Here is a 23,333-nt window from a genome sequence, read left to right on the forward strand (position 1 = left end):
ATCCCTTCGTGTGTAGGCCCATATTATGATTCTGATTCCAAAAATTTTAAATAAAATAAGGATTTCCTTTTGAATAAAAAATAAAGAGAGAGAGAGAGAGAGGAGTTTGAGCTACCCAGTGCCCAACTCATGCGTCCAACTGAAAGTCCACAGAAGCTGCTCTGCTCTACTGAGCACATCCATGTTTTACTCAATCTCCTTTCGGTTTTTTCTTGTAACTTGATCATTGTTCCCCTGAAGAAAGCCAGGGGGCAGGGAAACCATGGAAGAAGGGCTACTAACTCTATCAGGGTCAAAGTCCAATAATAATGAAGCTTCAGGTAGTTGCAGTGACGTCATAAACCCAACTGGGTCCTCCTCATCGGCCACCCTTGTTGTGGTTCTGAGCACATTGGTCGCACTATGTGGTTCCTTGGGCTATGGCTGTGCTGTAAGTCACTCTTACTGACACTGTGAAGTAAACATCTTTCTCATTTGGGACAAATGCTTACCCTCTTTGCTAAATCGATGCCAACTCTTAAGATGGAAAGAAAACAGTGAAAGATCAAATGTTTAAGAAAGATGGAAGATGCACCAAGTGTGAATACTTGATATACTGATTTGCTGCATCAAATTGTTACTGATTGTATGCTCCTCCTTCAGAAAATTTGAAGATAAAATTGTGTAGGGAGACCTAGACCCTTTTGTCTAAGCATTGAACTTCAAAGTAGAAAATGACAACTTTGCTTTGTAGGTAGGATATTCATCCTCTGCTGAATCAGGAATTCTGGAAGACTTGGACCTTACTGTTGCAGCAGTGAGTACTCAAATTTCAATTTTTTTATTTTTTATTTTTATTTTTAAATTTTGGCTGCTTGGCATTTGATAGACTCTGTTCTGATCATTCAGTACTCAGTTTTTGGTTCAATAATGACGATTGGAGGAATGATTGGTGCACTAGTAAATGGGAAGATAACCGATCTCATTGGTCGTAGAGGAGTAAGTTTTTGCATTACTCTATATAATTGGGGCTGCTGAAGATTGTTAAAATGTAAAATCTGAAAATTTCTTGCTTTTTTTCCTTGTGTGTTTATCAAGCAGGCAATGTGGCTGTCTGAAACATTCAGTGCTGCAGGATGGCTCACCATAGCATTTGCACAGGTTTCTTCTCTTTCCCATCTCCATAAACAAGCATGTTCAATTTTATGTTGATTTAAGTTCACAGAAACAGCTTGGAATAGATTTATTTAGAAGTGTGTTTCACAGAAAAGCCTTGAGATTGAACTTAAACTTCCGAATATTGTAGACCTATATGGCCATGTTCTCATTTATACTTGAATATTCAAAAGAAATCTGCAATATGGTGCATTGGACATATTGTGGTAGCAGTTTAAACTTTGTTGGCAGTATGATGCAATATGATACTAAGAGTGTTGAGATTTAGATTTTCAATGATTGCTATAAAACAAGTCAAGAACAAAAATTTTCCTCCATTTTTTTTTGGCTTCTTTTGGTTTTCTCCCATTTCATGGTTCAATCAGTAGCTGAGTTAAATACTTGATGCAGAATGCTTGGTGGCTTGATTTAGGACGGTTGTCAGTGGGATTTGGCTTTGCTGTACTGTGCTACGTGGTAATGAGAAATTTGCAATATATTCTGCTTTCTTATTCATATACAATGTATATCATCTATAGAACACATAACAATCAAATCTTATTGATAAACAGGTACCTGTATACATAGCAGAAATAACACCCAAGGATCTTAGAGGAAGATTTACTTCAGCTTGTCAGGTATTATCATAATTAAAATCATAGTAAATATGAGATGATGTTGATGAACTAGACGACTTATTATTCTCTGTACTTCCCATCGTACTTGCCCTGTCTCTAATTTCTCGCCAAACTTTCAAGTGCACAGTTGATGATTAGCTGCGGCTTAGCACTAGCGTTTTTCCTTGGAACTGTCATAAGCTGGCGGACCTTGGCTGTTATCGGTAAATCATCTGTTAGTCCTACCATGAATAAATTGATCCTTTGCATAAAAACTAAATCCAGTTGTTAATACTAGTTATCTTTTTTACTTAGGTGCTATTCCATCTCTTGTACACATTATTGGTTTATTTTTTATTCCAGAGTCTCCAAGGTGGCTGGTGAGTCCAATTCAATAGTCCATCGCAAATGTTAATTTGAATAGCTGGTGAAATTTTCAACAACAATGCTCAAGTAGATTGATACGGTAGTTTTCTGCAGGCCAAAGTTGGTAGGCACAAGGACTTTGAAGCAGCTCTTCAGCGTCTGAGAGGAAAGAATGCTGACATATCTCAAGAAGCAGCTGAAATCATGGTAACCTTTCCTCATTCTGACTTTGGCTTATTGTGAAAAATCTTCTGTTTAGTAGTCATGAAATAAGACGAGGCTCTTGCATTCTTGCAGGATTATACAGAAATGTTTCAGCAGCACTCGGAAAAAGTCCTAGACTTGTTCCAAAAGAGATATGCTTACTCAGTCATTGTAAGCTGCCTCAATGAATATAAATATACTAGTGTTTCAATTCTCTTCTCATGATCTGGAAATGTGCTGTGCTTAGGTTGGAGTTGGGCTCATGTCACTGCAACAATTTGGGGGTGCTAATGCAGTAGTATATTATGCAAGTTCTATATTTGTAGATGCAGGTAAATCAAAAGCTCTCAAAGTTTAGGTCATTATCCTATACTCAAATGTAATGTAACATATATATTATAACTATCCATTTTCTTTCAGGTTTTTCAAGCAGCATTGGGACTATAACATTGTCTCTCATTGGGGTAAATATATAAGTTTCACAAATGCAGATGGATAGACAGTGTGTTTGATGCATCATATCTCGAGAATCAAATGTTTGGACATTTTCTTTCACAGATTCCTGGTATTGTGTTGAGTGTGCTCTTAACAGACAAAGTCGGAAGACGACCACTTCTAATGGTGAGAAGGGGAAACTTTATCCCAACTATATGGTATTGAATATATATAAGTTCCTGGTGAAGTGACCAAATGTTTGCAGGTTTCTGCTGGCGGATTGTGCCTGAGTGCCCTTGTTGTGGGTTTGGCATTCTTCTTTCAGGTTTCACCTCAAACTATCTTTCATACTCTTCTGTTTGCCTTGTTGTTTGCTTCATAAACAAATGATCATACTCTGAGCTTGGCAGGACATCAACTTCTGGAAAGAGCTCACTCCCATTTTGGTGTACATCGGCTTGTTGGTAAGTACGTTCTAACCAAATTAATGACAAGCATTCCTTTTCTTCTCCTGCTTTGTCACGTTTTTCGACCTTGAACCAATTCCAAAGTGGTAACATTTCACGACTTCAAGCATATCATCAACTTTGCCTGAGGCTTACCATTTGCAATCTATAACATACTGCATTCTTTCTCAGGGTCAAAGTCTATCATACACAATAGGTATAGCAGGATTACCCTGGGTTATTATGTCAGAGGTGAGTAATGTTATTGTTTGCGAGCTATTGTACTTTCACTAACTTCTTTCGAAAGTTAAGATATGAAGAACAAAGTTTCATAACAAAGCTTGAATCATTTCAATTTCAGATATTCCCCATAAACGTTAAAGGTACAGCTGGAAGCCTGTTGAGTTTGGTGAATTGGTCCTGTGCTTGGATAGTAACGTACACCTTCAATTTCATGATGGAATGGAGCTCAGAAGGTATGTCATTTATACCTTTCCCTCTTTCTTGCTCCCTTGTGTGACTGTTAATAATCGGTGTCAACAATCTGCTACTTCAGGGACATTTTTCTTCTTCTCAGCCATTTCTGGCTTAACAGTTCTGTTCGTAGCAAAGCTAGTGCCAGAGACAAAGGGGCGAAACCTAGAAGAAATACAAGCATCAATGGCCCATTTCCTCTGACAATAAAATGAAATGTCTCCATTCCATCTATGAAGGAAGATCGATCTTTCCTTCTTTTTTTCCAACCAGAGGCTGTCTATACACAGATGGTCAATATGCATGGTAAAATAGCAAAATCTCATCACTTTTTTGCCTCTGTCTTGTATCATAATGATTGAAAAGGAGTTATACTCCTGCAAATATGGGACTCCGTTATCATGGATTTGCACCACCCAATTTGGGTTGCTATATTGCGTCTTTTGTTCTTTCATTTTAAGTACATATATCTTACAACAATATGAATTTCATGACCAGGCTAACAGTTTAGGAACCAAAACCCATTATACTGTCTTACTAAACACTAATCTCTTCCCAGGAACCGAAACATTAGTGAACTCGCAACTGTTCAGCCTCCTGTTGAAAAAAGTAAGACAAGTCATACAAGAACAGGGAAAGCCATAAACTTTATTGCTCAAATAAACCTGGCAGACCTTCATGCTTAGAAAGTACCAACTTTGTATGCAACTAGGGTATTCTACTCAGATTTTAAGTCTTCTCAGCTTCACCATCTAAGATCAAGCACCCAGAACACTAATACTGACAATGCTATACAATACTGAAAGGAAAGAGATGAAGAACATGATGCTACCAGTTCTGGAAAACAGGTAAGAGAGAACTGGGTTCATCATATCATGGAGAAAATGATCTGAACTTTTTACTCTTACCGACTCCATTAAAGTATTAAACCTACCAACTTGCTCTAATAATTAAGCTCTCTCTCCCTTTCCCCAGTTCTCTCTCACTGTGATATCTGGTTGGCTCAATACCCAACAATGATGGACACCTCATCTATTTATATGCTGAGAGACAGGTGAGTTTAGGGTTTTGGGAACCATGCCTCACGTGTTTCATACCGGGACGCTCCAATTTCATCAAACCCGACCCTCCTGAACACTGGTCCAAAGTTCACTTGCTTATTATTAACTTTTCTGAGGAACTACTACAAAACAACTAAAAAGGCACTGAAATAGAAGAGTCTCTAGGCAAACAGATCCTATCTAAGAGAGAGAGAGAGAACCCATGTGGGACTTTGGCCTGCCAATCTTATGGGTCCAACTGTAAGTCAACAAGTCTTGGACCACAATGCTACTCTACCCTACTGTTCACCTAAACCCCAAACACCATTGGTTTTCTCTCACAACTTTCTCATTGTTTTCCTGAAGAAAGTGAGAGGGCAGAGAAACCATGGAAGAAGGGTTACTAATGGCAGGGTCAAAGTCCAATATTAATGCAGCTTCAGGTGAATGCAGTGACTTCATGAACCCAAGTGGGTCCTCCTCAGCCACCCCTGTTGTGGTCCTGAGCACATTGGTGGCTCTCTGTGGTGCCTTTGGCTATGGCTGTGCTGTAAGTCACTCTCATTCACATTGTAAACTAAACATCTTTCTCATTTGGGACTTTTCTGGTTTTTTTCTTTTTTGTGAATGAAATAATTTGTATTAAAGAGCAATCTTGATAGATACATCATAAATGAGTACATTGGAGAGGTATTGTGGCCCATCTTCAACCCAAACTTGATATGCAGGAAACAAAAGCGCTTTCTTAGTTAACATATTTGCTGCGTGATTGCTTTTCCTAGGGTTATGTGTACAAATGTTTACCGTCTTTGATAATTCAACTCCAAATTTATATATGTTAAGAAAATAATACAGTGAAAAATCAAAGTAAGAAAGAAGGAAGAGGTAAGAAGTGTTAATACTGATAGCACTGATCGATTGTTGATGTTTTAGTCTTTTATCTGCTTTGCTGCATCAAAGTGTTTTATACTTTTATCTGCTTTGTTGATTAAATACTAAGAAAATCAGGAGATAAAATAGTGGAGAAGACCCTTTTGTTCAAGCATTGGACTCAAGTATGCAATGACAATCTTTTGTAGATAGGATATTCATCCTCTGCTGAATCAGGAATTCTGGAAGACTTGGGCCTTACTGTTGCAGAAGTGAGTACCAAAATTTCAATCTTTTTTTTTTTTTTTTTTTTAATTTTTTGGCTGCTTGGCATTTGATAGACTTTATTTTGATCATTCAGTACTCTGTTTTTGGTTCAATAATGACAATTGGAGGAATGATGGGTGCAGTGATAAATGGGAAGATAACCGATCTTATTGGTCGTAGAGGTGTAAGTCATTGCATTACTTTTTATAATTGGGGATGCTAAAGACTTTTAAATCATAAAATCTGCTTGCTCTTTTCCTTGTGTGTTTATCAAGCAGACAATGTGGCTGTCTGAAACATTCAGTGTTGCAGGATGGCTCACCATAGCATTTGCACAGGTTTCTTCTCTTTCCCATCTCCAAAAGGATGTTCAAATTTATGTTTCAACCAAAAAAAAATGTTGATTTAAGCTTATAGAAACAGCTTGGAATAGATTGATTTAGAAGTTATTTTCAAATATAAGCGAGATTGAAATTAAACTTCTGAATACATTGTACACCTATATGGCCATTTTCTCATTTGTACTTGAAGATCAAAAGAAATCTGCAATATAATGCGTTGGAACATATTGTGGTAACAGTTTAAAATTCGTTTGCATGTTCCAACGGATACTAAGAATGTTGATGTTGATTGTCAATGATTGCTACAAAACAAGTCAAGAACAAAGAATTTTCCTTCCTTTTTCTTGGCTTCTTTTGGTTTTCTCCCATTTCTTGGTTCAATCAGTAGCTGAGTTAAATACTTGATGCAGAATGCTTGGTGGCTTGATTTAGGACGGTTGTCAGTGGGATTCGGCGTTGGTCTAATTTGCTACGTGGTAATGAGAAATTTGCAATATATTCGGCTTTCTAAGTTTTTATATCAGTATAACATCTATAGAACATATAACAATCAAAATCATATTGATAAACAGGTACCTGTATACATAGCAGAAATAACACCCAAGGATCTTAGAGGAAGATTTACTTCAGCTACTCAGGTATTATCATAATTAAAATAGTACATATCAAATGAAGTTGATGAACTGACAACTTACTCTCTGTGCTTCCATCTTACTTACCCTGTCTCTAATTTCTTGCCCAACTTTCAAGTGCACAGTTGATGTGTAGTTGCGGCTTAGCACTAGCCTTTTTCCTTGGAAATGTCATAACCTGGCGGACCTTGGCGGTTATCGGTAAATCATCAGTCAGTCCTGCCATGAATAAATTGATTCTTAATTTGATTAAAAATCGAATCCAGTACTTAATACTAGTTATCTTTGTACTCAGGTGCCATTCCATCTCTTGTACACATTATAGGCCTATTTTTTATTCCAGAGTCTCCAAGGTGGCTGGTGAGTCCAATTCAATAGTCCATCACTTCAGAGCTGGTGATATTTTCAACTACAATGCTCAAGTAGATTGATACAGTACTTTTCTGCAGGCCAAAATTGGTAGGCACAAGGAATTTGAAGCGGCTCTTCAGCGACTGAGAGGAAAGCATGCCGACATATCTCAAGAAGCAGCTGAAATAATGGTAACCTTTCCTGATTCTGACGTTGGCTTATTGTGAAAAATTTACTGTTTGGTAGTCATGACATAAGAGTAGCCTTTTACATTCTTGCAGCATTATACAGAAATGTTTCAGCAGCAGTCAGAAAAAGTTCTAGACTTGTTCCAAAAGAGATATGCTTACTCACTCATTGTAAGCTGCCTCAAGGAATATAAATATACTAGTGTTTCAATTCTCTTTTCATGATCTGGACGCTTGAATGTGCTTAGGTTGGAGTTGGGCTCTTGTCACTGCAACCATTTGTGGGTGCCAATGCAGTATCATATTATGCAAGTTCTATATTTGTAGATGCAGGTAAATCAAAAGCTCTCTAAGTTTGGGTCATAATCTTATTCTCAAATGTAATATAACAGAATATATGATAATATCCATTTTGTTTCAGGTTTTTCAAGTACCATTGGGACTATATCATTGTCTCTCATTGGGGTAAATATATAAGTTTCACAACCGCAAATGGATAGAGAGTTGTGTTTGATGCATCATATCTTAAGACTCAAATATTTGAACATGTTCTTTCACAGATTCCTGGTGTTGCGTTGAGTGTGCTCTTAACAGACAAAGTTGGAAGACGACCACTTCTACTGGTGAGAAGGGGAAACTTTATCCCAACTATATGGTGTTGAATATATATAAGTTCCCGGTGAAGTGACCGAATGTTTGCAGATTTCTGCTGGCGGATTGTGCTTGAGTACCCTTCTTGTGGGTTTGGCATTCTTCTTTCAGGTTTCACCTCAAACTATCTTTGATACTTTTCGATCTGTTTGCTTTGTTGTTTGCTTCATAGAACACTGATCACTCTGAGCGTTGCAGGACATCAACTTCTGGAAGGAGCTCACTCCTATTTTGGTCTACATCGGCTTATTGGTGAGTACACTAACCAAATGATAACTTTGACAAGCATTCCCTTTCTTCTCTTGCTCTGTCACTCTTTTCGACCTTGACCCAATTCCGAATTGGTAACAATATTTCAGGACTTCAAGCATATTATCAACTTTGCCTGAGGCTTACCATTTACAATCTATAACAGACCATATTCTTTCTCAGGGTCAAAGTCTATCATACACAACAGGCATGGCAGGATTACCCTGGGTAATTATGTCAGAGGTGAGTGACTTCATTGTTCGCCAGCTACGTGTACTTTTTTCTAATGTCTTCCGAAAGTTAAGAGATGAAGAACAAAGTTTCATAATAAAGTTTGAATCATTTCAATTTCAGATATTCCCCATAAACGTTAAAGGTACAGCTGGAAGCCTGTTGAGTTTGGTGAATTGGTCCTGTTCTTGGATAGTAACATACACCATCAATTTCATGATGGAATGGAGCTCAGAAGGTACGTCGATTTCGTTCTTTATACATTTCCCTCCTTGCTCCCTTGTGTGACTAATCCCTCCTTGCTCCCTAGTGTGACTTAATAATCAGTTTCAACACTGCTACTTCAGGAACATTTTTCTTCTTCTCAGCCATTTCCGGCTTCACAGTTCTGTTCGTAGCAAAGCTAGTGCCAGAGACCAGGGGGCGAACCCTAGAAGAAATACAAGCATCAATGGCCCATTTTCTCTGACAATAAGATGAAATATATCTCCATTCTATCATGAAGGAAGATTCAGATTTTTTTTTTTTTACCAGAGGCTGTCTTACCCAGATGATCACTTCATGGTAAAATGGGCAAATTTTCATCACTTGGCACTACTTTCTTGTATCATATTGATTGAAAAGAAGTAATACCCTTGCAAATATGGGACTCCACCCAATTTGGGTTGCTATATTGCTTCTTTTGTTCTTTCATTTTGAGTACACAGATCTTACAATAATATGAATTTCATGACCAGGCTAACAGTTTAGGAACCAAAACCCGTTATACTGTCTTACTAAACACGATCTTCCCAGGAACCGAAACATTAGTGAACTCGCAACTGTTCAGCCTCCTGTTGAAAAAAGTAAAACAAGTCATACAAGAACAGGGAAAGCCATAAACTTTATTGCTCAAATGTTAAAAAGCCATGAACTTGGCACATCTTCATGTTCAGAAAGTACCAACAAGGGTATTCTACTCAGATTTCAAGCTTGCCACACACTTTTCAGATCTCTTTTCAGCTTCAACATCTACGATCAAGCACCCACCCAGAACCCTTATACTAACAATGCTATACAATACTAAAAAGAAAGAGATGAAGAGCACGATGCCACCGGTTCTGGAAACCAGGGGGAGTCAGAAAAATGGGGAAAGGGAGGAGCCAGAGGAAATCAGAAGACTTTAATGAAATCGGTAAGAGAGAGAGAGAGATGGGTTCATCAAATCACGGAGAAGATGATCTCAACTTTTTACTCTTACCGACTCCATTAAACCTACCAACTTGCTCTAACAAGCTCTGTCTCCCTTTCCCCAGTTCTCTCTTTCCCTTTGATATCTGTTCGGCTCAAAACACAACAACCATAGAAACTTCATCTATTTATAGACTGGGAGACAGGTGAGTCTTGGTTCCCAAAACCCTACTCCTCACGTGTTACACCCGTGGGCTGCTCCAAATTCATCAAACCCGACCCGCCACTGGTCCAAACTGAAAGTTCCGTTTACGTGTTCACTCATATTGTGATAATCGGGTAATGAGTATTTTCGTCATTTCAAGTGGGTCACACACATTATCAAGTTAAATATTGAGTTGAAATAATGAAAATGATGATCGCTTGAGCGACAAATGATGACAAGTTTGGACAAAAACCCAAGTTATGTGTGATCTTCAGACTTGGAATTTGAAGACACTCTATCGGAAGATCAGGTGGAGATGAAGCTGGTGGCAATGTGGCCATGGAGGTTGTTGGGATTCCATAACCATGTGTGTAAGTCTAACAATTCACGACTAATTAAAAAGAAACTTGAGCACAATACGTGCATGCTACTGTCCAGATCCATGTTTCTCTCGTTATAAAACACTATTGCACTCCCACTCTGCTTCTTACTCATCTCCTTCTGATGGACAGAGAAGCCATGGAAGAGGGCCTACTAGCTCTATCAGGGTCAAAGTCCAATATCAGTGGAGCTTCAGGTGTTGTGGTTCTGAGCACATTGGTCGTTCTCTGTGGTTCCTTCGGCTATGGCTGTGCTGTAAGTCATTCTCATTCACATTTCAAATTCTGCATTTTTCTACCAATGATCCATATATTACCATATGTTAGGATGAAAGGAGAGTCAGTGTAAATTGTAATGATAAGTATGCTCTGCTGCATCAAGTTGTTGGTATAAGTTACAATAGTGCAAAGAAGATGCAATAGTGTCATGCAAAGAGGATACAATAGTGTGAATTACATTTTTGTTTAAGCATTGGTCCTAAAGCACAATAACAATGTTTTGTAGATAGGATACTCATCATCTGCTGAATCAGGAATTGTGGAAGACTTGGGCCTTACTGTTGCAGCCGTAAGTACGTACTAGTATTTTCGGATTTTTTTCTTTTGTTCTTTTTGCATTTGATGGACTTTCTTGTGATCAATTCAGTACTCAATTTTCGGTTCAACAATGACGATTGGAGGAATGATTGGTGCATTAGTAAATGGGACGATAACGGATCTCATTGGCCGTAGAGGTGTAAGTTTTTCAATATACTCTTTAACTCTGGGCCTGCTGCAGATCATAAAATGTGAAATCTGAAACTTTCTTGTTCTTCTCCTTGTATGTGTTGATCAAGCAGACAATGTGGTTTTCTGAAATATTCAGTGCTGCAGGGTGGCTCACTATAGCATTTGCACAGGTTTCTTCTCTCTTTCCTATCTCTGTATGTATGCACAGTTAATATGTTCAAATTTACATTTCACCCAAAGGATTGATTTAGAAGTATTTTCACAGATAAGTCTTTAGATTGGAGTATTGGACTGAAACTTCTGAATACATTGTAGTCTTGGAGACATATATGGTTGTTTTCTCATTCGTACTTGACGATTCAAAAGAAAACTAAAATACGGTGCGTTGGAAAATATTGTGGTCACGGTTGTAGTAAAAGTTGTTGGCAAGTTCCAACTGATACTAAAAATGTTCAGATGAAGATTGTCAATGATTGCTAGGAAAACTTTTTTTTCATAGTTTCTTTTGGTTTTCTCCCATTTCTTGGTTCAATCTGTGTAGCTGAGTTAAATGCTTGATGCAGAATGCTTGGTGCCTGGATTTAGGACGGTTGTCAGTGGGATTTGGCGTTGGTATAACTTGCTACGTGGTAATTAGAATTTCGCAATACATTCTGCTTATAACTTTGGTTTGTAATTGATGTGTAGCTGTGTAGAACACATGCATGTTATGATCAAACATCTTTTTCAAAAATAGGTACCTGTGTACATAGCAGAAATAACACCTAATGATCTTAGAGGAAGGTTTACTTCAGCTACTCAGGTATTACATAATATAAATCATTGTAAATGTGAGATGAACTGCCAGCTTATTATTCTCTAATTTCTAGCCTAACTTTCATTAACTGCAGTTGATGCTTTGTTGCGGTGTAGCACTAATATATTTCCTTGGAAATGTCATAACCTGGCGGACCTTGGCATTAGTCGGTAAGTCATCTGTTCCTCCTACCTGGAATAAATTTGATCATTTGCATCAAAGTTGAATCTAGCAGTTAATAGTAGTTTACTTTGTATTCAGGTGCTATTCCATCTCTTGTACACATAATAGGTCTATTTTTCATTCCAGAGTCTCCAAGGTGGCTGGTGAGTCCAATTCTATAGTTGATCACAAATATTCCTTATAAATGGCTGGAGAAATTTTTAACTAGAGTGCTCAAGTAGATTGATACAGTACTTGTTTGCAGGCCAAGGTAGGTAGGCAAAAAGACTTTGAAGCGACTCTTCAGCGTCTTAGAGGAAAGAACACTGACACATCTCAAGAAGCAGCTGAAATCATGGTAACCTTGCACATTCCAACTTCAGGTTTTTTTTTTTTGTTTTAATATTGTACTGTTTGGTAGCCATGAAATAAAATGAAGCTTTTACCATTGTTGTAGGATTATACAGAAATGTTTCAGCAGCACTCGGACAGAGTCCTGGACTTGTTCCAAAAGAGATATGCTCACTCACTCGCTGTAAGTTGGCTCAAAGGAATATAATCATTCTAGCGTTCCACCTTCACTTTTCATGATTAACACGTTCTTGAATTGCTTAGATTGGAGTTGGGCTCATGTCACTGCAACAATTCGGGGGTACCAATGCAGTGGCATATTATGCAAGTTCTATATTTGTAGATGCAGGTAAATCATAAGCTCTCTTAGTTTGAGTCATAAGCATAATACATAAATGCAATATAACAGAATCTATGATGCTGGATCCATTTTCTTTCAGGTTTTTCAAGTAGCATTGGGACTATATCATTGGCTATCATTGGGGTAAAGATATATATAAGCTTCACAACTCCAAGTGAACAGAGACTTGTAATTGAGACAATCATATCTAAAAGTTTTGGATGTTTTCATTCACAGATACCTGGTGTTACATCGAGTGTGCTCTTAACAGACAAAGTCGGAAGACGACCACTTCTAATGGTGAGATTGGCAAATTTATCTCAGCTGTGGTGTTGAATATCAGTAAGTACGCAGTGAAGTGACCGAATGTTTGCAGGTTTCTGCTGGCGGATTGTGCTCGAGTGCCTTTCTTGTGGGTTTGGCATTCAGCTTTCAGGTTTCGCCGTGAACTATATTTTGATACTATTCTTCTGTTTTCTTGTTTGAATCATATTCAACTGATCATACTTTGAGCTTGGCAGGAACTCAACCTGTGGAAGGAGGTCACTCCCATTTTGGTGTACATTGGCTTGTTGGTAAGTACATTTCTAACCACATGACAAGCATTCCCTTTGGTTCTATTTCGGTCATATCTTTCGACCTAAAACACATCTTCAAATGTTCTCTCACTCAGGCTCAAAGTGTATCATACACAACAGGCATGGCAGGATTACCCTGGGTTATTATGTCAGAGGTGGGTATCGTTATTGTTCATGAGCTTCGTGTGCTTTCATTGATGTCTTCCAAAAGTTAACAGATCAAGAATAAATTCTCATAACAAAGTTGGAATAATTTCCTTTTCAGATATTCCCTATAAACGTTAAAGGTTCAGCTGGAAGCCTGCTGAGTTTGGTGAACTGGTCTTGTGCTTGCTGAACATAGTGGCGGATGATGGAGAGGGAGCAGGAATGAGGGCAGGAACTCGCGCTTGCCACGATGCAGCGACCTGGAGTTTCGTCCAGATCTAGCTGTTTCAAACCGCCGCATCAGAAGCTGCCCCCTCACCACCAAATCCTCCCAGCTCCCCGTCACTGCCGCATCGTCGCTGATCCCCATCACAGTTTTATCAGCACCCAAGCATCTCTCTCCCTCACATCGTCGCTGCTCCCGTTCACCGCTCCCCGTCACCGCTCCCCATCTCCGTCCGTCAACAGAGATTGCAGCCCCGACGTCGATCTACACATCCGTGTATCCCTCCTCACAGATCGATCTCCGACGCAAGCTCTCCGTCACCGATCCCCGTCACCGCTCCCACAGATCGATCCCTCACCCGCATCGATCTAACCCCTTTTTTTTTTTTTTTTTTTTTTTTTTTTTTTTTTTTGGCCCCTGTTGTATCTCTCTGTCCCTCATCACAGGTTGTCCCTAAACACGCGGAGCCTTCGCCACCGACGCAGCAAAGCCACTCCTCGCCGGACTCTACCATCCAACTGAACAAATGGGCTATCAGGACAACATGAATCACGCAAGGAAGCTCTCCTTGCATCGGTGATGGTCGGTGGGTTTCGATGAAATGGACCGAGAAACGGTCAGAACAAAGCTTACCACAGTCAGGTCAGGTCTCAGAAATTTTAGATTCAATTTCGTATTCTATTATTTGATGATCACAAGAACTCTAGTTGCATTCCCGGCGTGCGCATAGGCTAGTGTAGATGGTGACCGGATGAAATTTACTTTTCTTGTATGTTTTTCGTGTTCTCCGCAATTGCAACTGAAGGCTTCTGTACTGCTGGGAGCATTGGGAAAATTTTTATTTGAGTATTCAAGCATCAGATGGCTGTTTGCCCCTGGGCATTCTTGGGAGGCATAGACACGGCCTCTGCGCCTCCTCCAACAGCCCCAAAATCACGCACTTTTGCATCTATCCTCGCTAACTCAACAGAGGCTGCTATATCTCTCAGCCAACTACCATCTCCGGTTGTTCGTGGGGATAAAATTTATGTCAAGATCAATGAATCCTTATACCAGGAGCAATTAAAGCAATTCAAAACCAATCTTATTGGTCGTCTTCTTCTTCGTAAGGGTTCTAAACCTCTTAAGGCTGATGCCCTAAAAGGGCTGCTTGCTGCTCTCTGGCAGCCCTCAAAGCCATGGCGTCTGGTTCCTCTCGGTAAAGGCTACTTTGACATTCATTTTGCCACTGAAGAGGATCTCCGTAGGGTATGGAGTGGAGGTACTTGTACTCTTCCTGATGGAATTTTTCGCCTAACTCAGTGGAAACCGGACTTTGTACCAGGAGATACCTTTCCTCAAACTCATGCTCAAATTTGGATTAGGATTTATGGGCTGAGTCAAGATTATTGGCACCAACAACATCTTATGGAAATCGCTCGGGGTGTCGGAACTCCATTGCAAATTGACAAAGCCACAAGGGAAAGACAATTCGGGTACTTTGCTCGAGTCTTGGTTGATGTGGATCTTGCAGGGGACTTACCACCTTCTTTGATGGTTGAGCGGGAAACTCATTGTTTTCCGATTGAAGTGGTCTATGAGAATGTGTGTACTCATTGCGGGAAGGTTGGCCATATGGTTGATCAATGCAGGTTCTTGAAGAGCTCTAACAATGAGCAAAATGCTCAAGAACATAAGGTTGTTAAAAAGCCTTCTCGCATTGGGCGTCAAGAGTATCGTCCCAAGACGGCTGTAAACAATGTCTCTGAGCAAAATTTGGACACTATCCCTCAGGTGCAACACTCCCCTGAGGTTGCAAACCATGATCAGATTACTAAATTTGCAGAAGATGTTCTCACTGAGGCCGTTGACCAGGAACTGGATCGTATTGCTGATCTGGTCATTAATGAACCCATTATCAACAGGAAGCCTGAAAGTTGTAAAGGCAACATGTCTCCTCTTATCAACAAGAATAAATTTGCCATCCTTGCAAGCAAGGAAATTGAAGCAGTGGTTGACATTATTCCTAAGGAATTTGCTCAAGTTGTTGGAACAACTACTTTGGAGGTCCCTACGGTTCATATTACTGATGAGGATGATGAGGATGAGGAAGTTGACAGTGATAATGAAATGTGTGATGAAGAGGTGAACTCCAATATGGAGCAAAAGACTTACAGCCCCCAGCCAACCAATTCTCCACAGAGTGGTCAGAATTGGCATGATATGGTGGAAGAGGAAAATCTGATTGATCTGGTTGATTTACCTACGGGTGTTCCCCCGGGATTTGAACATGTTGCAACTTTAGCCAAGGATGTCGCATTAATTACTGGTCAAGGAGTTAATGAAAATACTGAAAATGGTTTCACACCGGTTATCTCCAGGTCTCAACAGAAAAAACAAAGACGACAAGCTACCCAAGCTCTTGATCGTGAAACTCCTTACCCAAAGAGGGACAGAACAAAGAATAAAAAGTACAATCAATGAAGGTTCTTTATTGGAATATTAGGGGAATAGGAAACAATGACTCCCAATCCGAGCTTTCTAATATTTGCCATATTCACAAACCAGATCTTGTTTGCATTGCTGAGCCAAAGATAAAGTTCACCTCAATTTCAGCAGTTTTTTGGTCTTCTTTGAATTTGGATCTTGTTGCAACTAATGATTGTGGAGCGGCTCTTCCAAATCTTTGGCTGTTGAAGGGTTCTCATATTCCTCATCCGACAATTATTTCCAACTCCGAACAGCAGGTTACAATTCAGGTCCCTTTTGATATTGATCCCAGTCAACTCTCTTTTGTATATGCTTCTACCTCTTATATCAAACGCAGGGATTTATGGCAAGATCTTAATGCTCTTCGTCCTCAAACGTCTATCCCATGGATGGTAATTGGGGACTTCAACGCTGTGTTAGGAGCCCATGAAAAATCAGGAGGCCCATCTCCTTCTCGCCTCTCCTGTGCAGATTTTCAAAGTATGTCTGATACTTGTGATTTTGTTCATCTAGATACTTCCGGCTTGTTCTTTACTTGGTCAAATGGTTGGAGCACCAGTGGACATGTTGAGCTTCGTTTGGACAGATGTCTTTGTGATACCACTTGGTTTGAAGCTTGGCCTTTTACTAGTTGTGTTGCTCTTCCCCGTGTTGTTTCTGATCATTCTCCATTGATTTTCTCTGCTTCAAAACTCTCCCCAAGTGGTCCCAAGCCTTTCAGGTTTCAGTCTATGTGGCTGCAGCATCCAAATTTTCATGCAGTAGTGTCTAATTGTTGGAATTCTTTTCAACTTTGTGGCTGCCCAATGTTTGTTACTTTGCAGAAATTAAAGGCTTTGAAACATTGCTTGCGTGATTGGAACAAAGCGGTTTTCGGTAATGTCCATCAAAAGGTTGTTGCTGCTCGTGAAAACTTAGTCAACATTCAACATGATATCGCGACCCGTGGCATGACTGATCAAAGGTTTGAGGATGAGATTGTTGCAAAGTCTGCAGTCTTAGATGCTCTGAGGATGCAAGAAACTTATTGGAAAGATAGAGCTCGGGTTAAGTGGCTTACTGATGGGGATAGAAGTACATCTTTTTTCCATACTTATGCCAAGGTTCGTGCAGCCAAGAGTCAAATGTCTTCTATCCGTGTGGGGGAGAGGATACTTACTGACCCTTCAGACATTGCAGCACATACTGTGGCTTTTTATCAGAATCTCTATGATATTCCCTCCCCTTCTACAAATGTGGAAGAGGTTTGTTCAGTTATTCCATCTCTTGTGACTGACGATGAAAATGTGGTGCTATCTGCAATTCCTACATCTGAGGAAATTAGAAGTGCAGTTTTTTCTATGGATGGTTCTAGTGCTCCCGGGCCTGATGGTTTTTCAGGATCTTTTTATCAAGCTTGTTGGGATATTGTTGGTTCTGATGTGGTGGCATGTGTTCGTCAATTTTTTCTTCAAAACTGGATCCTCCCCAACATGAATTGCAATTTTTTAGTTCTCATTCCAAAAGTCCCAAATGCTCAGCTTATTACTCAGTTTCGCCCGATTGCCTTAGCCAATTTTCTCTTCAAGATTATACCTAAGATTTTGGCTTCTCGCTTGGGGTCTATTGCTACACGTATAATTTCTCCTCAGCAATCCGCTTTTCTGCCTGGTAGGCGAATTAATCATTGTATTGGTATGGTTTCGGAATGTTTTAACTTATTGGACCGAAAGGCTTATGGTGGAAATGTGGGAATCAAAGTGGATATAGCAAAGGCGTTTGACACTCTAAATTGGGATTTTCTGCTCCGTGTTTTAAGTAATTTTGGGTTCTCTCCCACTTTCACTAGTTGGGTCAGCTCTATTCTTCACTCAGCAAGACTATCTCTTTTAATCAATGGCTCTCCTCAAGGTTTCTTTACGTGTTCTCGTGGTGTTAGACAAGGAGATCCTCTTTCTCCACTTTTATTCTGTCTTGCAGAGGAGGCTCTCAGCCGGGGCCTTCACTTACTTCTCCAAACCCGTCAATTGAAGCCAATATCTTTTCCCAGGAATTGCACTGCACCGTCTCATGTGTTATATGCAGATGACCTCATGGTGTTTTGTCGTGGGGACAAAAATTCTCTTAAACGGCTGCGTGGGTTTTTTGACCGTTATAGTGCAGCTTCAGGGCAATTCATTAATGCGGAGAAAAGTACTTTCTATCTTGGAGCTAGGTCTGGTCACAGGACAGGTACAGTTCAACGTATATTGGGTTTTCATGCAGGGCGCCTACCTCTTATTTATCTGGGAGTTCCTATTTTTTGTGGAAAACCCCGCAGCTGCCATCTCCAAGTTATTGCCGATAGAGCTAAGTCAAAGTTAATGGGTTGGCAGGGGAGGCTTCTTTCCATGGCTGGGCGTACTCAACTTGTGCAATCTGTTTTTCAAAGTATGCTTCTTCATAGTTTTTCAGTGTATCAATGGCCTGCATACCTTGTGAAGAAGTTATCTACATGGGCGCGTAATTTTATATGGTCTGGAAATATTGAAACTCGGAAAATTGTCACTGTTACTTGGACTCAAGTTTGTGCTCCGAAAAAAGAGGGCGGGGTTGGTATTCGTGACCTGGCAACTCTTAATTCTGCGGCTGTTTTAAGGTTTGCATGGAACTCTTTCACTTCTTTGAACCAATGGGGTGATTATATGCGTACTCGTTACCCTATATTATCTAGTTCCAAAGTGAGGTACCGCAAATCCTCAATCTGGCCAGGTTTCCGCTCTATTGCTCTTCATATCACCCACAATTGTCGTTGGATTATTGGAGATGGTCGTTCGGTGTCCTTTTGGAAAGATAAATGGCTTCAAGATCCAATTTTGGATATGTTGGGTTTTTTCGACTGGTCAGGATTCAGTGATCTACGTGTGGCTGATTTCATCTCAGATCATTCTTGGCAGTTTCCCTCTTTCTTCCTAGATACCTTTCCAGACTTGTACAGGAAAATTTCTGATATTTGTCTCCCTTTAGACACAGAACCTGATATGCTCATTTGGGAGACTACAGCCTCCGGAGAGTTATCCTTCACTGATTCCTATAACTTGCTTAGACGACACTTTATTGTGAGAGACTGGGCTTCTACTATTTGGCATTCCTTCATTCCTCCACGATTTTCTTTCTTGGCTTGGAGGATTCTTTTAGATCGCTTGCCCACTGATGATCGGCTGAAAAGAGGTGGGATTCCGATTGTGTCCATCTGCCAATTATGCAACAGTTCGGCAGAGTCAGCTTTGCACCTATTTTTACACTGTCCCTTCTCTCAACATCTCTGGGGATGGCTGGCAACTCAGTTTGGAACCTCATTTCCTGCTTATGACTCACTGTTGGATTTCTGGGTTGGCTTTTGTCAGAAGGGTTTTTCCCCTCAGCTTTATAATTTGTGGTTGGCAGCGGGATTGCTTACTTTCATGGAAATTTGGAAGGCACGAAATAGACTCAGGTTTGATAATCGCTCTCCTATTTTTTCTACACTGTGTTGTTCAATTATGGCATGGATTCGGCAATTTGGTTCTCTGGTTCCTGGTTACTATAAAGGCGTCTTGGATTCCCGTCTTCTTTCTTCCCTTGGGGTGTGCCCCAAGCCCCGTAAAGCGCCCAAGATTCAACGTGTCCTATGGCATCCCCCCCTCCCTCCTTGGGTTAAAGTTAACACTGACGGTCTGGCGAAAGGTAATCCTGGTCCTGCAGCTTGTGGAGGAGTTTTTCGCGATGCTTCTGGGGTTTACTTAGGGAGTTTTTGCCAACCTCTGGGTTGCAACTCTTCCTTTTATGCTGAACTTTATGCTGTTATTGTGTCTATTGAAGTTGCTTTCACTAGAGGTTGGACTACCCTGTGGTTGGAAAGTGATTCTATTAGTGTATTAGCATCTCTCTCCTCCAATTCTTTCTCTCCTCCATGGGACTTGAGAGTTAGATGGCAAAACTGCCTGAAGAACATTCAGCAAATGCAATTTCGTAGAACTCATATTTTTAGGGAAGGGAATGCAGCAGCAGATAAGATGGCAAACTTAGGTGTTTCAAAACACTCATTTACCTGGTATCCTAGCCCTCCTGCAGAGCTTCACAGGTACTTGCAGGCGGATTTTTTGGGACTCCCAAATTATCGCTTCACAGGTTGCTGAGATGATTATGTTCGTCTGTCTTTCTTGCCTACACCTTCTCAGAGGCTTCTCAGAGGCGCAAGCGAATTTCTGGCATATTTCGCGTGTCCAGTCTTCATTTTTGTGGCTGTTTTTTTCATCTTTTAGATTTGTTCATGAGGGGGGAGTTTCCCTCTCTTCTCTTTCACTGTTATTTTTTATTTCTCTCTTGGACGATGTATTTCTCTTTTTATTATTAATAAATTGAGTTGGGGGACGGGCGGTGGGTTCCCAGAGTGGGGCAGACCCTTCACCTTCGGGTTTGAGGGTGGGACAAGTGCCCTGCATTGTCTGTCTCCGAGGAACTAATATCGCCTAATCCCTTTCTCCTTAAAAAAAAAAAAAAAAAAAAAAAAAAAAAAAAAAAAAAAAAAAACTGGTCTTGTGCTTGGATAGTAACAATCACCTTCAATTACATGATGGAATGGAGCTCAGCAGGTATCTCCATTGTTTTCTTCAATTAGCTCTTGCTCCTTATGTAAACTGATAGTAATTGGTGTCGGATTATACTGCTTCAGGAACATTCTTATTCTTCTCAACCATTTGCGGCTTAACACTTCTGTTCGTAGCAAAGCTAGTGCCAGAGACAAAGGGGCGAACCCTAGAAGAAATACAAGCATCAATGGCAACAATAAGATAAATAATGTCTCCATTCCATCTACAAAGGATGATGCATCTTTTATTTTTCCTTATTGAATCCAAAGGCTAGCTTATTTCCATTATAGTTACCCTACTGGCAACCATTCAGTCTCCTACTGAAAAAAGGAAAGCAGAGCATACAAGACTAGTGAGAAAGCCATAAACTTGGCACATGTTCATGATCAGAACTTAGTAACTTTCTATGCAACTAGATTTCAAGCCTTTTACAACCTTTTCAGACGAATTTTTAGCTTCAACATCTACGATCAAACATCCAGAACACTTATAATAACAATGATAGACACTATTGAAAAGAAAGTGATGAAAAAGACGATGCTTCCAGTTGTGAAAAACAGGGGAGTCAGAAAAATGGGGAAGAGGAGGAGCCAGAGGAAACCAAAAGAATTTAATGAAATCGTTAAGGGATGTGATCTGAATCTCTGCTCGATGATATGAACATATTGAATCGATGACTCGCTCTCACCGACTCCATTAAAACCATCAACTTGCTCCAAGCTCTTTCTCCCTTTCCCAAATTCTCTTCTGGTTGGCTAAAAGCACAACAGTGATGGGTTAGCCCCCCACATCTATTTATACACTGACAGAGGATAGGCTCTGACTCCAAACCAAACAAAGCCTAAAACCTAGCCATTTTGTTTGCCCATCTTCGATTTCCAGTCCCTTGATCAAAAGTTTTTGCCCTGAGTGAGGTAACCCAGCAGGGTAACCAAGGTCCAATCCCTTGATGAAAAATCCTTAACCCAAGCAAGGTGATCGATGCCTTGTTCCTTGATCATAATGTCTGTCTGCCCCAGGCAAGGGTATCCAAACACAAAGAACAGAGACCCGATCAATTCTAGACTGCGAACTTGGGGGAACTCCCTGTCCCTGAGAGCACAACGTGGCCCCATTGGTAGTGGACTCATCTGGGACCAACACCAGCTCACATGTATTTTCTACTTGATGGATTCAAGTCCTCACATGTCTTCTTTTATTCGCGAACTGCCATCAATGCCATGTGCACGTCCAATAAAAGATGGGATACACACAATGATTTCATAATATAAAGGGTTTTTGTCCATTTACACCATTTTTAGAGATTTTTTTCCCACTTACCCCACTAAGTTTTTTTAATTCCCTCTTACCCAAAACACTCTAAGGAGGTCTTCCCTAATACTCCATTAAGATTTTTTTTTGTTTTTATTATTTTTTTAATATAATTTTACCCTCACCTTTGTTACTTAGAGAGAGAGAGAGAGAGAGAGAGAGATTGAGAGAATGGAAGAGAGAGAAACTATAGGGGACTTCGCCGGAGTCCGATCACCGGCAGCCGGATTTCGGCCAACTTCGCCGGAATCCGGCCAATTTTCGCCTGAATCTGGTCACCGGCCGCCGGATTCCGATCATCGGCTACCACCCACCGGAAAATTTTTTTGCCCCCTAATAGACGTCTATTGCCTCCCAATAGATGACTATCAGCCATGTATTGCCCCCCAATAGACGTCTATTGCCCCCCAATAAAGGGGCAATAGACGTCTATCAACCATGTATTGCCTCCCAATAGACGTCTATTAACCATGTATTGCCCTCCCAATAGACGACTATCAGCCATGTATTGCCCCCAATAGACGTCTATTGCCCTCCAATAAAGGGGCAATAGACGTCTATCAACCATGTATTGCCCCCCAATAGACGTCTATTAACCATATATTGCCCTCTCAATAGACGACTATCAACCATGTATTGCCCCCCAATAGACGTCTATTGCCCCCCAATAAAGGGGCAATAGACGTCTATCAACCATGTATTGCCCCCCAATAGACGTCTATTAACCATATATTGCCCTCCCAATAGACGACTATCAGCCATGTATTGCCCCCCAATAGACGTCTATTGCCCCCCAAAAGCAATAAACTGCTTGCAGCAATTTTAGTACCATCCCAAAAGCAAAGTAGTTTGTGTAGAGCTTTTTGATTATGAATTGTTGAACAGAAAGGCGCAACGATAAATTGACAAACTGCATACCATCCCAAAGGAACAATGCCAAAAATATTTCTCATAATAATAAGTCAAATATGACTTGAACCAACATATCACATGGAATTCTATAACCCACGTACGAGCTTGATTCTTTCAGCAACCGTATAGCAATTCGAGCAGTGAACTTTGTTATGAATTGATCAATTAAGGGACGCCTGCATAATTGAAGCAACGCAACGAGCCACTGAACTATTTCGAAAACGAAGCAAGCCAAAAAAAAAAAAAAAAACCAAACGGAGACAGATTCACCTCATCCTTCCCCTACCTAGCGTGCGGCTTTGCGGCCATCATCGACTTCAGCGAAGCCACCCACGACGACGAAGGAGACAACGGAGCCGAGGGAGGAGAGAGAAGATGATGACGGTGGTACTGCTCCCCAATCTGATATGAGAGAGAGAGAGGGAGAGAGAGAGAATGAAGGATCTGCTCCCCAATCTGATCGAAAACTACT

General features: G+C 40.4%; 3 protein-coding genes across 9 annotated transcripts; all 3 read left to right on the top strand.

Moving 5' to 3' along the window:
- The first annotated feature begins 110 nt into the window (after positions 1 to 110).
- LOC112191844 (sugar transporter ERD6-like 5) lies at positions 111 to 4,165 on the top strand. 3 transcript variants are annotated; one of them, XM_040516410.1, is made up of 18 exons: positions 111 to 430; positions 734 to 796; positions 889 to 978; positions 1,081 to 1,140; positions 1,546 to 1,611; positions 1,707 to 1,772; positions 1,900 to 1,975; positions 2,115 to 2,131; positions 2,232 to 2,324; positions 2,415 to 2,492; positions 2,569 to 2,653; positions 2,742 to 2,785; positions 2,880 to 2,942; positions 3,022 to 3,081; positions 3,167 to 3,220; positions 3,395 to 3,454; positions 3,564 to 3,678; positions 3,759 to 4,165. In XM_040516410.1, the coding sequence occupies exons 1-18, from the start codon at positions 263 to 265 to the stop codon at positions 3,878 to 3,880; spliced, it is 1,380 nt and encodes a 459-aa protein (XP_040372344.1). In that variant the 5' UTR covers positions 111 to 262; the 3' UTR covers positions 3,881 to 4,165. The 3 variants fall into 3 exon arrangements, with proteins under 3 accessions (XP_040372344.1, XP_024187044.1, XP_040372345.1); XM_024331276.2 differs by having other exon boundaries at positions 2,067 to 2,131; positions 3,759 to 4,078; XM_040516411.1 differs by lacking the exon at positions 111 to 430 and adding an exon at positions 521 to 663 and having other exon boundaries at positions 2,067 to 2,131.
- Positions 3,845 to 9,169, top strand: LOC112191842 (sugar transporter ESL1). 3 transcript variants are annotated; one of them, XM_024331271.2, is made up of 19 exons: positions 3,845 to 3,982; positions 5,083 to 5,266; positions 5,796 to 5,858; positions 5,948 to 6,037; positions 6,132 to 6,191; positions 6,605 to 6,670; positions 6,767 to 6,832; positions 6,952 to 7,027; positions 7,122 to 7,186; positions 7,276 to 7,368; positions 7,459 to 7,536; positions 7,614 to 7,698; positions 7,787 to 7,830; positions 7,926 to 7,988; positions 8,068 to 8,127; positions 8,215 to 8,268; positions 8,449 to 8,508; positions 8,620 to 8,734; positions 8,844 to 9,169. In XM_024331271.2, exons 2-19 carry the CDS (start codon positions 5,105 to 5,107, stop codon positions 8,963 to 8,965), a joined length of 1,422 nt encoding a protein of 473 aa, XP_024187039.1. In that variant the 5' UTR covers positions 3,845 to 3,982; positions 5,083 to 5,104; the 3' UTR covers positions 8,966 to 9,169. The 3 variants fall into 3 exon arrangements, with proteins under 3 accessions (XP_024187039.1, XP_040372346.1, XP_040372347.1); XM_040516412.1 differs by lacking the exon at positions 5,083 to 5,266 and having other exon boundaries at positions 3,865 to 3,982; XM_040516413.1 differs by lacking the exons at positions 3,845 to 3,982; positions 5,083 to 5,266 and adding an exon at positions 5,295 to 5,601.
- A 944-nt stretch (positions 9,170 to 10,113) lies between these two features.
- On the top strand, positions 10,114 to 20,951 carry LOC112191849 (sugar transporter ERD6-like 5). Of its 3 annotated transcripts, XM_024331289.2 has the most exons (20): positions 10,114 to 10,242; positions 10,384 to 10,507; positions 10,757 to 10,819; positions 10,898 to 10,987; positions 11,091 to 11,150; positions 11,544 to 11,609; positions 11,717 to 11,782; positions 11,871 to 11,946; positions 12,038 to 12,102; positions 12,204 to 12,296; positions 12,396 to 12,473; positions 12,554 to 12,638; positions 12,730 to 12,773; positions 12,867 to 12,929; positions 13,006 to 13,065; positions 13,151 to 13,204; positions 13,303 to 13,362; positions 13,473 to 13,528; positions 20,583 to 20,641; positions 20,722 to 20,951. In XM_024331289.2, exons 2-20 carry the CDS (start codon positions 10,391 to 10,393, stop codon positions 20,841 to 20,843), a joined length of 1,377 nt encoding a protein of 458 aa, XP_024187057.2. In that variant the 5' UTR covers positions 10,114 to 10,242; positions 10,384 to 10,390; the 3' UTR covers positions 20,844 to 20,951. The 3 variants fall into 3 exon arrangements, with proteins under 3 accessions (XP_024187057.2, XP_024187058.1, XP_040372343.1); XM_024331290.2 differs by lacking the exon at positions 10,114 to 10,242 and having other exon boundaries at positions 10,454 to 10,507; positions 10,757 to 10,823; XM_040516409.1 differs by lacking the exons at positions 10,114 to 10,242; positions 10,384 to 10,507; positions 10,757 to 10,819; ... (13 more) ...; positions 20,583 to 20,641; positions 20,722 to 20,951 and having other exon boundaries at positions 13,271 to 13,362; positions 13,473 to 16,187.
- The last annotated feature ends 2,382 nt before the right edge of the window (positions 20,952 to 23,333 follow it).

The sequence above is a fragment of the Rosa chinensis genome, chromosome 3 (genome assembly GCF_002994745.2).
Source record: "Rosa chinensis cultivar Old Blush chromosome 3, RchiOBHm-V2, whole genome shotgun sequence".
In the NCBI taxonomy this organism is placed as follows: domain Eukaryota; kingdom Viridiplantae; phylum Streptophyta; class Magnoliopsida; order Rosales; family Rosaceae; genus Rosa; species Rosa chinensis.

Coding starts and splice junctions, on each gene's coding strand:
- LOC112191844 (XM_024331276.2), top strand. CDS start 263: ATGGAAGAAGGGCTACTAACTCTATCAGGGTCAAAGTCCAATAATAAT. Junction 2,493..2,568: donor GATATGCTTACTCAGTCATT/GTAAGCTGCCTC, acceptor TGCTGTGCTTAG/GTTGGAGTTGGGCTCATGTC. Junction 3,221..3,394: donor TGGTGTACATCGGCTTGTTG/GTAAGTACGTTC, acceptor ATTCTTTCTCAG/GGTCAAAGTCTATCATACAC.
- LOC112191842 (XM_024331271.2), top strand. CDS start 5,105: ATGGAAGAAGGGTTACTAATGGCAGGGTCAAAGTCCAATATTAATGCA. Junction 6,192..6,604: donor TCACCATAGCATTTGCACAG/GTTTCTTCTCTT, acceptor TACTTGATGCAG/AATGCTTGGTGGCTTGATTT. Junction 7,831..7,925: donor TATCATTGTCTCTCATTGGG/GTAAATATATAA, acceptor GTTCTTTCACAG/ATTCCTGGTGTTGCGTTGAG.
- LOC112191849 (XM_040516409.1), top strand. CDS start 14,442: ATGGCTGTTTGCCCCTGGGCATTCTTGGGAGGCATAGACACGGCCTCT.